The sequence below is a fragment of the Xiphias gladius genome, chromosome 6, assembly GCF_016859285.1.
Source record: "Xiphias gladius isolate SHS-SW01 ecotype Sanya breed wild chromosome 6, ASM1685928v1, whole genome shotgun sequence".
In the NCBI taxonomy this organism is placed as follows: domain Eukaryota; kingdom Metazoa; phylum Chordata; class Actinopteri; order Istiophoriformes; family Xiphiidae; genus Xiphias; species Xiphias gladius.
This window is the reverse complement of record NC_053405.1, coordinates 18,601,136-18,614,342: the sequence shown is the minus strand read 5'-3', so window position 1 is coordinate 18,614,342 and position 13,207 is coordinate 18,601,136. Positions and strand designations below refer to the sequence as shown.

Below are 13,207 nucleotides of genomic sequence, written 5' to 3'. Positions count from 1 at the left end.
GAAAGCATCACAATGTAGTGCAGGAATGTCAAATATATAAAGGAACAGTGTTGCCAAAAATGTTTGTTAATGTTATGGATTCTTAAAAAATCGATCGACATATTGTTGTCAATATTGTATGGGCCTCAAAAATCTAGTTAGAGTTGGACTCCGCAGAGAATGCATTTTTCTGAAGAGAAAGCAGGAACTGCATATCTGGGCTTTTGAGAGAGCAAGTCTTGATTCATTACAGGAAAAGAAGCACACTAGAAAACAGAAAGGGGGAGTGAGACATGAAGATTCATTCAACAGCATCTTTCAGCTATCTATCGGAGAAACGAAGATGTATCCCTCAGAAGTATCAAAGTATGGACTTTTAACCTGCACGTCTCCTCCTGAACACTATTATTTGATTTTTAATGGAAAGAAAAAACCCTTTCATGTGCGTTCCTGGTAACTCCGGCATTCAGCTTCAGGGAGGAGAGGGAGTGAGCGAGAGACAGAGAGATACAGGGAGAGTGACGGGGGGGTAACCTGCACCTGCACATGGAGGAAGTCTTTCTCTCTCTCTCTCTCTCTCTCTCTCTCTCTCTCTCTCCTTCCCGTTCACTCCTAATAGGCTAATTGATAGAAAGCCTAAATAGTCAATAACCCCGGACTCAGCGAGGTCGTCGGACGCTCCGAGGAGAAACTTTGATGCGCTGCGGTCCCAGGCTGGGAGCAGCAAGTTGCATCAGGACTTTGAGCGCCGGAGATGCTCTGAGAAGAGCTGGGAGTGAATACCACGAACACTTCGCCGCCGCCAGGAAGCTCGCATTTGACAGGTAGGGGGTTCCTTCTTGGGCTGAGCTTTTATTTCACTCTGGAATATTCATTTTCCCTTCGGCTAACTTTGGTCAAATTCACAGTGTTTCTTCAATTGGACTGCAGTGGTGGGCAAACCGGCATTTTCCTTAGGAGGGGGGAAAAAATGATGACACAAGTATATCAATCAGCTTTACTTAGTAAGACTTAGATTTAAAAATAGTATTGTTTTCTAATCATTTCACTGAGGTACTTTATCTTTAGCATTATTTTATGCAAACGGTTCTTAAACGAACTTAATCTTTGGTCAGTTTAAACAACGGCCAAAACAGTTAAAACAACTGACGCTCACATTTTAATTAAAAAACAAACAAACAAACCTGCCAATTTAACTGCTTTTCCTTCCTAACACTTGAAAGTCGCGTTTTGATGACCCTTTCATCCAGCTCCGCCAGAGCCCAAACGAGCCAACGTTTCAGCCGCGTCCCGCTGATTGGAAAAGTGTTCTCATGAGAGGGTTTCCCATCATTGCAGATATGGATCAGAGGGCAGTGTGTTCCGGATGCCAGCGGCTGATCAGGGACAGATTCCTGCTCAGAGTCACCGACGGCCTCTGGCACGAGGGGTGTGTGCGGTGCGTGGCGTGCGGGGACGCGCTCAAGACCTCCTGCTTTCTGCGGGACCGCAAACTTTACTGCAAGCGGGACTATGCTGAGTGAGTGCTCGCCCCTAACTCTGTATCATTGTTGGCTTTCCCCCGGTGTCCAAGCTGAAATCATAAAACACTTACACATGTTACTTTTCAACTCTGGCACGAGGCCGTCATTTTAAGCTTCATCCGCGTGAATGTAGAGAGATTCACCAGGTACTCCACCTCTGATTGTCCACCTCTGATTTTTTCCCTGCGATGTCATTTTTTTTTTTCTGGAGGTTCTGTATCAAGAAAGGCAACTTAAGTTAGGTTAAAAAAAACTGCAAAGAAATAGTTTTTTTAGGGGCTACCAAAGCCATGTGACCTTGACAGTTTTTCCTCACTGGTAAAGTATTGCACAAAGACATTTTAATTCAATTAGTTGTAGCTTGATAAAGAGTAACATATATATATATATATATATATATATATATATATATATATAATTTTTATAACAGTTTGTAATGAAAATTTCATCTAAAATATATGCAATATGCTAAAAATGATCACACTTTAGCTGCACTCCTTTTTTTTAGTCTCATTATCATGCAGTCAAAGCTCATAGGTTGCAAATACACCACCAGGACATGGTGCCTTTGGACGTTTTTTCCTATAACATGTTCTAACTTTGTATAGTCCACGTTATAGGAAAAAACGTCTAATGGCAAAAGCGGTGTGCTTTTAATTTTGTCTATAGGCTTTTTAATTTATTTAGTTTGATATTATTCATTTTATTTTATTCGTTGGCCTCCTGTCCAAAAATTATTGTGTGATTATTAATTTTCACAACAGAACCCTTGTCCACATCTGACCTTGACTCAGAGTGTGTGTGTGTGTGTGTGTGTGTGTGTTTGAGAGAGAGAGAGAGAGAGAGAGATAGCAAGAGAGAGCTGGGAAACGAGATTTCTCTTTATAGTAACTTAAACAAATCTATTCCTGCTTTGTGTTGCATACTGTACATATGGGTACATATTTTGTAGTTCATGGCAAAAGAACTGGGTTACATATGTGTGTTTGTGTAGCTGTGTATGTGTGTGTATATGGTGTAAGCTGACTTCCAAGGAACTTGGCACAGTGCACTAAGAACAAGGTGACTGTAGGAGGAAGGGGTGGCAAGGGAGCTGGAATGTGAGAACACTGTTACATACTGTACATCCATATACACACACATGCACGCACACACAAAACAACACGGTCACACCTTCACACTCACAAGCACCACACACACATACAGCACACAACCAGGGGTAGAGCTCAACTGACACATTGTCAAAATGTGTTAAAATTTTGAGACCCACTGGCGTGGCAACTGCAAGCTGGGGACAACATATGGTCTCGTCGACGAGGAAGTCCCCCCCCCCAAAAAAAAACCTCCCAGCATCACCCAGTGCCCGACTGCCTCATATCTGCCATCACCTCATCCCGTCATTATTCTTCCAAAACATGCTCTCACCTAAACAAGAGCCAAGACAAAAATTGTACAACCTAAAAGGCAGCAGCTCAGATTATGTCTGGACAATTTAGTGATGGTGGTTCTGCCAAGCCGGCAGGGAAACAAGAAATGTTACAGTACACTCACTGGTCCAAAAAGCACCCCACCATCATGTTCCCAGTCAATTAAAATTACACTGCAGTGGTGTTGGAGGCCCACGTACCTTTGCAAGTAGTGAGATCATTCATGTTTCCAGAATTGCTTTTCCATTATGCGCCTTGTCCAGTTTGTCTTATTGACCCCAGTACTTTTAAGTGTTGTTAATGCAAAGGTAAGAGTACCTCCAATACTTATGGAGCAGCTCAAGGTGTAGTAGTCTATATAACAGTATTTATCAGCAGAAAGTTAAAATCTGTCATTTCTCAATGATGACCAAGCCCTTATATAAACATTTTAACTGGCATCTCAATGGAGGAATGGAAATCAGAGAAGACTCTCGTAAGACAACATAATTTGAATTGCTTATAGTATGATCAGTGGAGATAACAGCATAGAAAGAAAAGCAGGACTGAGAGGTAATTAGGAGAGTAGAGCCATATGTCAGAAGGTCTGGTGCATTGCTACAAGAGAGACGGCAAGGATGGTGTGAACTTATTTTGGGGGACGGCGCACGCCACGAGCCCTGGCGTTATGTGCTGTGGCATCTGGAAAGCTCGGCTCACAGCAGCCCCTGTGTCGAGCAATGGGACGACGCCCAGCCGACCGTGAGATATCTGACCTGACCAATTAGCGGGAGGCCTGGTGCCAAAGCTCCACCTCTGAGGTCTCACGTCTCCACCTCCCCCTGCCCAACATCCCTGTCTGGAGTTATGGCACCCAACCAGACATGAGCACCACTTCTGTCTACAATGAGATGTTTAAAACTGTGACGGTATTTTTTTATCGTCTTATAAACTGCTCATCCCAAAAGTGATGATTATTACCTGCACCAAGGAGATTATTTGATCACCTGTGTCTGTTTGTTTGTTTATTTGTCAGCAGGATTAGGCAAAAACTACTGAACTGATTTGCACCGAACTTGGTGGCGGGATGGGGCATGGGCCAGGGAAGAACCCGTTAAATTTTGGGACAGATCTGGGTCATTGAGTTTGAATTTTTCCCTCCGAAGTCTGGTGTATGTTGTTTGATACTGGCCTTGGCGGATGTCTGTGCTCTACTGAGCCCATTTTCTAGTTCCTTACTGTTCCTTACGACATTTGTCTCTTGTCTCTCTTGTCACCACGCTGTATCTTCTGATTCTTGCATTGTTTTTCCCTTTGCTCGTGTGGTAAATCAGTGCCAGCCAGACCACCAGGTTTAGCCTCTTCCCTCCAAATTCATCAGTGCTTGCCGACACCATAAGGCTATAAGTAGTACCATAATGCTGAATGATTATCGTATATTCATTATTATTATATCTTATGATTAATATGTAAATTTCGGCCAGAGTATGCAGAGGGTTCATATAAAAAAAAAGGAGATAAGGACATGGCAGGAAGGAAACTAAACAAACTTAAACCAAAATCTTCCCAGTATTCAAGGAAATTCAGATTTCATTAAATATAATTAAAAACTTCAAATAAACAAGATCAACACCACGAATATGAAGCAAAATTAAAAACCAGGAAGTCAAGTGCTCCAAAAAAAAAAAAAAAAACAAGAAATAATTACAATCAGTGGAAAAACAAAGTAATTAAATTACAGAAAAGAAAATGAAAAAACTAAGGTATTCACACTTGGACCTCGAAGCGCTCTGTGAAGTAGTCTTGGTCTTTTTAGACACAGTCTTTAATGGATGCATGTTCTTTGGATAGCAGGGCATTTCATAGCAACATCCCAAATGGTGTACCTGTTAAGCATAAACATTATAAGCATAAATAATATTGCTGTCCAGTACAGGTGTATTAATGCAAACGAGCTGGATAAGTGCTATTTGTGTAGAGTATTTCTTATTTCGGGACGTTTGAAAGTAGTGTGAATACATACTGTATATACTATCAATTACTGAACCAGTTCAACTTAAGCAACTTTAGAGTCTAAATATAAAGGAAAAATGTGATTTAGAGGCTCAGTAATTGAGTGAATAATTTTCTTGACCACATCACGATGTCCTGTGGCAGAAGAATTTTTTTAATTTATTTTTTTAACTTTATGTTTTTATTTACTGACATTTACAGAATCTTATTAAAACCACTGGCAATATTCATGGGATTGGTATGAATTCCTTTATCACTGGCATCTCAGAGATAATCACTGGAGCTTTTCTATATTTAGTAACTCTTTAATGATGAGTTGATCTCTTTAAATGTTTGGATGAAATTATTTTCTATGATCCATTCTCAGTAAATCAATATATTTTTCTTTTAGTATTTCTTTTATGATTCCATGTTTATAAGAATGGCATTAGATTTGGTGATTATATAATTAGTGTAACTATCCAGTGTAACTGGCAGGTTTTTTCCCCCCTGACATGATTTTATTGTACATATATTTTATGTAGTTTGTCAACCTGACCTGTCGCAACCCACAGGACACACAATACATATAACAGACAGTACTGTAATTTACTGAAGCAGTATGCAGATTCCTGACTGACAATGTGAAGTTTAGGTTGGTTCGATTGTCAGTAGATTTAGATTGGCTAAACGATTCAGTGGACAGGTGCACTGGACAGCAGATTGGTCGTTAGATCAGCGGTGCACTTGAGCCGCAGATCTGTATGTGATACACAGCCGCTGTTAGTGTGTGTGTGTGTGTGTGTGTGTGTGTGTGTGTGTGTTGGGCAAAGGGTCCGGGTTAACCTGATCCAGAAACAGGATCTGTCCCTCTGCTTGTCCAGCAGACCGGCAGTCTGTTTGCATGACTGCCAAACATCGGCGCTGAAGTCAAGGCAGGAACAAGGAGAGAGGAGGGCTTTGAGTAAATATGTGTGTGTGTGTGTGTGTGTGTGTGTGTGTGTGTGTGTGTCTCATCTTATTATACTGTGCATCTACCTTGAGAGTGACTTACAGGGCTCTGTCAGTGTGGAGGAGCACAGGATTTTGCTGACTTATTTCTTTGTAATGATCATGTCACTAATTGCCATGTCTAAATCCAGCGTGACTGAGTGTTCCCGCTCTCCTGGCAGGGCCTTTGGGCCAATCATGTCAGCGGAAACTCTGAAATATTAAACACCCTGAGCTGCTCCATAAGTATTGGAGGTACTTTTACCTTTGCATTAACAACGCTTAAAAGTACTTGGGATAATAAGACAAACTGGACAAGGCGTATAATGGAAAAGCAATTCTCGAACCATGAATGATCTCACAACATTAATGCCCATAGCTGCTTCTTCTCTGACATCCAGCATGAGCATCATATTGAGACATTAAATCAAGTACTTTGCTGTATCATGGAAACCAAGAGACATTCCGGGTGTTTCCTCTGCCACACTTCCTTTGGAAATATTTCATTGCATCTTCTGTTGCCACAGGAATGCACATGCCACAGACGGTATGTTGGCCATATTAAAGTACATACCATTGAGGCCGTGGGGCAGACGGCTCGGATGGGTCAAGCCCGACTGACCCTCCTGAGCTTCTGGGAATGTGCTTTACCGTTTCCCTAGCGACCCCACAGCAACAGTAAGAGGTCCCAGCAATGTTTGGCTTTAGGATGTTGTAGCTCAAGAGCTTTCGACAAGGACGTCTCAACCTGGGTGTTTGCCTTATGTTTAGTCTGGGGTTTGGTTTTCTTGCTACCTTTTCCATTTTAGATATGTTCAAAAGAAAGTCAAATGCAATATTTATTTGACTTGAAAGTTAACATTAAATCTTTTTTGCTAATATTTGTGTATATTCACTTTCATCCCAAAGTTATTGTTTTATTTGACTTTATTAAAATCTTTAAAAAAATCTTTTTGTGGTTTGTCATTTTGACCCCACACAGGAATTTCTCATTGAAAATTACCGTCTGAGAAGTGAGTTAGAAGCCAATAATTATACAGAGAAAACAATTCAATTACTGATAAAAATGACTGTTAACATACTGTTACATCTGAAGTGGACCACATAGGTGGCCAATATAAGATAAATACCGGGTAATAATGGGTAGATATTACTCATTTTTTTAGTGCCTGGATCAGTATTAAAGAAAACTTCACATCATTCACGTTTTTTATATATATATATATATATATATATATATATATATATATAATATAGAGAGAGAGATAAATATAAATTTTTTTTACATGAACCTATTATGCTCCCAGTTTTTTTTTTTTTTCCAATACACAGAAGCAAGAAAAAAATCTTGAATCGGTGATATAAGGCTCTCCCTATGGGCCTCACTCAGTATTTAATGTGAAAACAAAAACATGGAAAAAAAAGCTGTCACTTTCTCATGCGTCTGTGCTGACTGGTCTGGTGACCCAGTCAGGCCTGGAGACAAACTCCAGCTCTAGAATGATGACGCATCATCCTGCGTGACAGACCCAAAATGCGGAGGTGCCAGCCAGCGGACAATGGTCCTGCTGCTTGGGGGCTGGCTCTGTCTTTGTCCCACTCTGGTTAAGCAGACTTAGGGATAATTCCGCGGATAATTCCCGGGACCGGCAGCTCAGCCTCTCCCACCGGGAGATCTGATTCCCCCCCTCTGCCTGGAGCCATGGCCTGCCGAGAGCTTTTCTCCCGCCTCCCCAGGAGCACAGCCTCGGACATGGCAGCCGGAGCCACGGCAACAGTCTCTGAGGCTAAGCCCACCAGTCCTGGTTGCCAGGCGCTAAGATGCACACCCGCCATGCTAAGGGTATGTGTCTGAGTGGCCAGGGCAGGAGGAGGAGGAGGAGAGGGGAGAAGTCAGGCTGGCAGTTGTTTTGAGTGACAGCTCAACTCAGCAACATTCCCCAAGTCAACCAAGCATTTTTTTTCTCATGGAGTCCCTTCTTACTGAGGTGTGAAGGGTCCTCAAGTGTCTCAGCTTCACTCCAGCTCTAGTCAGCTAAACAAAAGCATTTCTCTCCGTTATTTACTGAGCTCTCACAGTTTCTCTCCATTTCCTCCCATGTTACACCCCCACCGTCCTCTCCCTCTCTCCAGTCTGTTTGCAGTGCATTGTGGGGGTTGTGCAGAGGCCATCTCTCCTGCAGAGCTGGTGATGCGTGCAGGTGCCACTGTGTTCCACCTGCGCTGCTTCACCTGCAGCGTTTGTTCCTGCCGCCTGCAGACTGGAGACCGCTGCGTCCTCAGGGAGGGACGGCTACTCTGTGCCAGAGATGACTACCACCGGTGTCTGGCCAGCCCAACCTCCTCTGACACAGGTACAGTCTTTGTATGTGCACAGTATGCGTGTGTATGTACATGTACACTATAAATCACTGGGTCAAAACAGACTCAGTACCAAGGCAATACTGGGTAGAAAACTACCAAAGACAATGTTTTTTTAAACCAGTGTAAGTGGGTTTTTTTTTTTTTTTTTAATTTTTTATCATTACTGTTGGGTTATTTACCAAAACTAAAATATAGTATGAATATATGGTCATCTAATATCACTATTTGTTACTAATGTGTATCCTTTGGAGTTTATGCATGTTGTACAATTAAAACAATAGACTGACAGTTTTAAGGTAAAACTTGAGCTTGTAGTATTTAGCACACTAGGTCAACATAACCATATTTTAACTTGGGTAAATAACCTAATGATAATATAGAAAAATAAAGTTAACCCAGCACTGAAACTGTGCTACACTGACCCAAAGTGGGTCAATGTTTGACCCAGCGATTTTTATTCTGTTATTCCTGGAACTTAGTCATGAGAAAGACAATATCAAGAGATCGAACTCCTTTGTTTTTAATATTTATGAATTTAACTTTTACCCTGGGCTTTTCTATCTGCTCATAAAGAATACAAGTTGTTCAGGGAAATTATGACATTCAAGGTTATTAAAAGGTGTTCTGGGATATGTAGGAAACCCCAAACTGAAGACGAGATCGGGCAAATTGAGGGGAAAGTGGTTAAACTGAAAAAAAAAGTAAACAACCAATAATCATGAAATAACTAAGGGCAAATAATGCATTAATCATCTCAGATTGACATCATGACTTTTTCTTTGTATCTGTCTCTCAACAATTGTCTTCTTTTTTTTTCCTTTTGACTTGTAGGTAAGTAATCATCTTCTCGATCATGTTTCCCCTCTAGGTAAAAGTGATGATGATGAAGTAGAGGAGGAGGAGGAATCTGGAAGAGCTACGGGCAGACGAAGTAGATCAGACGACCTAGAAAGCAAACGTCCCAAAAGACCTCGCACTATTTTGACCACTCAACAAAGACGGACCTTTAAAGCCTCCTTTGAGGTCTCATCTAAGCCTTGCCGAAAGGTAGAGTGTTTATTCTGTGTCTTCCCGATATGTCTGGAGGTACTGTGGATACAAAGAGTCCCAGCACAATGTCCGCTCAAGCTTCTCTTCCATTTCCCTCTGTCAATATATTTTTCCATTAAGGATTATTAAATTATACTGTTGTTTTCTGTCAAAATTCTTATTGTACTTCCTAATAAAAACTAAAATGTAGAATAGCCTTATTAGAAATTAGCACGGAACAGTATGGAAACTTTACAGGAAGTGTCCTTTTTTTAATTTTAAAAAAAATAATTGTAGTTTTACCTTTATAAATGATGAGGTCCACGAATTTTACTTGCAACTACAGCAGTACCTATCCATCTACATCAGAATGTGGACAGATAAACCTTGTATCTTGTTTCAGCTTTTCTAAAAGACCTGAAATGAAAGAACTTCCTAGTGAAAAAAATATATGTTAGCCATGAAGCATGGCACAATTTCATCTATCAACTGTATACAGTGCTAATGTACTGCTACAGACTTGACTTTAAAAAATCAAAAAGAAAAGATATTTGGAGAGTGTTCCTTTCTTAAACCATGCATTTCATAAATGTTTTATCTCCTCCTCCTTGTTTGAGGCAGACTGGTGAAGTGATACTGATTTTTTTTAACCTTCAACTGACCTCCTCTCTTTCTATTTCCCTTTTTTGTTATCCTCCCTTTCTTTCTTTCTTTCTTTCTTTCTTTCTTTCTCCTCCCGCCTGAATCTTAATCCAAGGTAAGGGAGACCTTGGCAACAGAGACTGGCCTGAGTGTCCGGGTTGTGCAGGTCTGGTTCCAGAACCAAAGAGCCAAAGTAATACAGAGTACACACACGCACACACACAGTCATATGCGCTACTAATAAAAGGAGTCTTTCTGCACTATATTTGTATGCCAGAGTGGAAATCAGCCTGGTTATCTCCTCATACAGGAAACTGATGACATCTCACTGCGAGATCACTGTAGATTAAACCCCATATTTCCTCACAAAGTGGGCTCATGTGTGGTTTCCCTCCTCCACTGAAAGATGTCCTTTACCCCACCGTTCGTACTTTGCAATTGTGTGAACACACGTCTATGCCTGTGTGGCAGAGGGACTGTGGAGTGAGGGGGAATTTGACAATGGACCTGTGTGTACAGTTAGCTGTAATGTCTGATGATGCATGTTTTTAGATGAAAAAACTGGCCAGGAGACAGCAGCAGCAACAGGAGCAGCAGCAGACTCAGGAGCAGTGTGAGCCCCCGTCACTTCATACAGGTGTTATGCTGCTGAAAAATGTTTTAATGAATGCTTTGATTCAAGATGTTGAACAATAATTTTGTAGACGAGCAAGGAGGTCTTTCAAGTAACAGACAAACGTAACAAATTCAGTATTAAGAAGGCAGGAGATTCTGATGTTTCAGTTCAAAATATTTCTGGCAGAAGTCTGAGATGCATGTGTATTTTGAAAGTCAAAAGTCATATACAGACAACAGTGAACAAGATCTCCCATGTTTCTACTGTGCCCCACAGCGCCCCCCCGTGGTGGTTTGACCTCTGAGATGGAGCGCCTGGGGTCCTCCTATTCCCACATTCAGCAGCAGCAGCAGCAGCAGCAGCAGATGGGGCTCACCACACTGGAGCAGCAGGACTATGACATGGACCCCTTCAGACAGGGCCTGACCCCCCCTCAGATGCCTGGGGATCACATGCACCCCTATGGTAAAGACCTCAGTGCTGCTATCACACCATGATGGGGAGTTACATGTTCACAGTATAGTGATAAATGAGATGAGAGGAACCAAGAAAAAAGACATGATTTTATGGCATTATTTTTGGCAATATGACCTTTATTTTAATAGTACATTTCCTTTTAAAATTTTGAATCGCAGTTAGCTTCAGCATTGTAGCAATGTTCCTGTGGTACTGCTCTTTTCCCTCATGCTGCAGAATAACTCATATTTCCTGTTCAAGCCAGTTCAAATGTTTAAATGTAAATTATTATTATTGATCTTTAGGGCAAAATTTTACCTGATGCTCACAAATGTAGCTAATATTGCTCAAATTGAGGTCAGCAAACATTCCTAAAAATGTAAAATGTAAAATGTAAAAATTTTTGGAATAGCAGATATTTCAGTTTGTATGAATGTCTCAGGCAATTTTTAAAAAGACTTTCCAAATGTTCAAAATAAATTTAAAGGTAACCATATACTGGGAATGTATAAACTCACATCTGAAATATAATGTAACCTAATAAAACAAAACCACAAAAACACGCAAAAAAATGGAACATTATTTCCATTATTTCCAGTTTACAAAGATTGTACTTGGCTTTTGTATTGAATTAAGTGCAAATTAATTTAGAAGTCTTTCACAACACCTCCAAATTTTATTTTTACTTAAAGGGGTATACCAGTAAACTCTGCGTTTGGAGGCTGGTTTTTAATCCTTAGTATGAGTCAAGTTCCAAAACCGCCACATCCTTCATTTCCCACAATGCATTCATGCTTTGATTAGAACCCCACCTCCAACTGCCACTTCCTAAATGCCCAGTTTGTAGACCTTTTATTAAAAATTGGAAGTTTAAAGCCCAAACCAAAATAACCCTGATGACGTCACCAGGGTTGTTTTTTTTTTCAAACTCCCTCCAGATCCAGAGCAGAATTTAAAACTAATTAATGAATATACGCTAGATATTGATTGGGCAATGATGTCTCTTCTTTTTAGGCTTTAAGGGCCTGTACGGTGACCTGGACAGAGACCCACTTTGTCATGTGGCTGACAGCGACTGCCTCTCCCTGGGTGACTCACCTCTACTTACTCCTATTGACCGTCTCTACTCTATGCAGGACTCTTACTTCACCTCCTGAATGTGAAGATAGGACTCAGTAAGGAATGGTCCGTCTTCCTCACTCTATGTTGCTCTGTGGTTTCATCATTTATCGCTCTGGACAATGCACATGGTAGTTGAGGAAGTGGGTGTAAAAATACTGCCAAGGGGACGAGGGCACACTGTGATACCATGCAATATACTGTATATATCAGTGGTTATCGGGCTATTAGAGGGTGGGTATACCATGTGCACCTCCATATAAACATAATTACTCTACTGCCTCCTTTGCTTTGCAATCCCACTGTACAACACAGCCTCTTTAAAGTCTCCTGTGTATGCATGGTACTGTCAGACCTATCTCTCTGTATGTGTGAATGTTAGATTATGAGATTATAACTGCATCTACTAATGTAAATAGCTGTGTATTTGTATTTATTCTCACAATGTGTGTATGCTGTTCATCTTGGATGAATCAACAATGATCAATAAATAATGTTACAATACAGTGAATATTCTGCATAATGCGGCTGGCACATTAAGGATAAAGCACAGACTGATCTGTTGGTATGTGGATTGGGTATTCATGCTGAGGGTTAGAGCTGGGTCAGCACATCTTCGTTGCTTATCAGTCCAATCTAGGTGACAGGTCAGTGAGACATCTTCCCTTGGCTGTTGGATGGATCATCAGATTGTAAAATGCTGGGCTATGACAGCAGTATGGGTCAGTGGCAGGTAAGCATCACATCCACGCCGCCGTCATCAACGCTCACATTGTGCTCCTCATGGTCAAAGACCCTTGCTGCATTTTTCTGCCTTTTCCTTCTTCCAGTCAAAGCGGATGGGGGGGGGGGACCACCCAGGCACTGTGCCCGGTTGGAATGCACCAATCCTGGGGAGAGGTTGAGAAAACCCAAGGAGGGGTTTCCAGACAACGGAGGGGCTGAAAGCTGTGTCAGGGGAGAATGCCTAGGGTGACACAGAGATATGAAGCCCCACTGTATGGAGTGCCTCCTTGCCCCAGCCATGAACCCTCTCCTGGACCCAACTCATATTTCCCACTATGAAATCAGACCTTGCAGAGCAGAGAGCG

General features: G+C 41.4%; 1 protein-coding gene across 2 annotated transcripts; it reads left to right on the top strand.

Annotated features, from left to right (window-relative positions):
- The first annotated feature begins 603 nt into the window (after positions 1-603).
- On the top strand, positions 604-12,627 carry lmx1a (LIM homeobox transcription factor 1, alpha). 2 transcript variants are annotated; one of them, XM_040128834.1, is made up of 8 exons: positions 604-803; positions 1,318-1,498; positions 8,024-8,244; positions 9,123-9,301; positions 10,041-10,118; positions 10,478-10,562; positions 10,818-11,006; positions 12,012-12,627. In XM_040128834.1, the coding sequence occupies exons 2-8, from the start codon at positions 1,320-1,322 to the stop codon at positions 12,152-12,154; spliced, it is 1,074 nt and encodes a 357-aa protein (XP_039984768.1). In that variant the 5' UTR covers positions 604-803; positions 1,318-1,319; the 3' UTR covers positions 12,155-12,627. The 2 variants fall into 2 exon arrangements, with proteins under 2 accessions (XP_039984768.1, XP_039984767.1); XM_040128833.1 differs by lacking the exon at positions 604-803 and having other exon boundaries at positions 1,296-1,498.
- Positions 12,628-13,207: the final 580 nt, after the last annotated feature.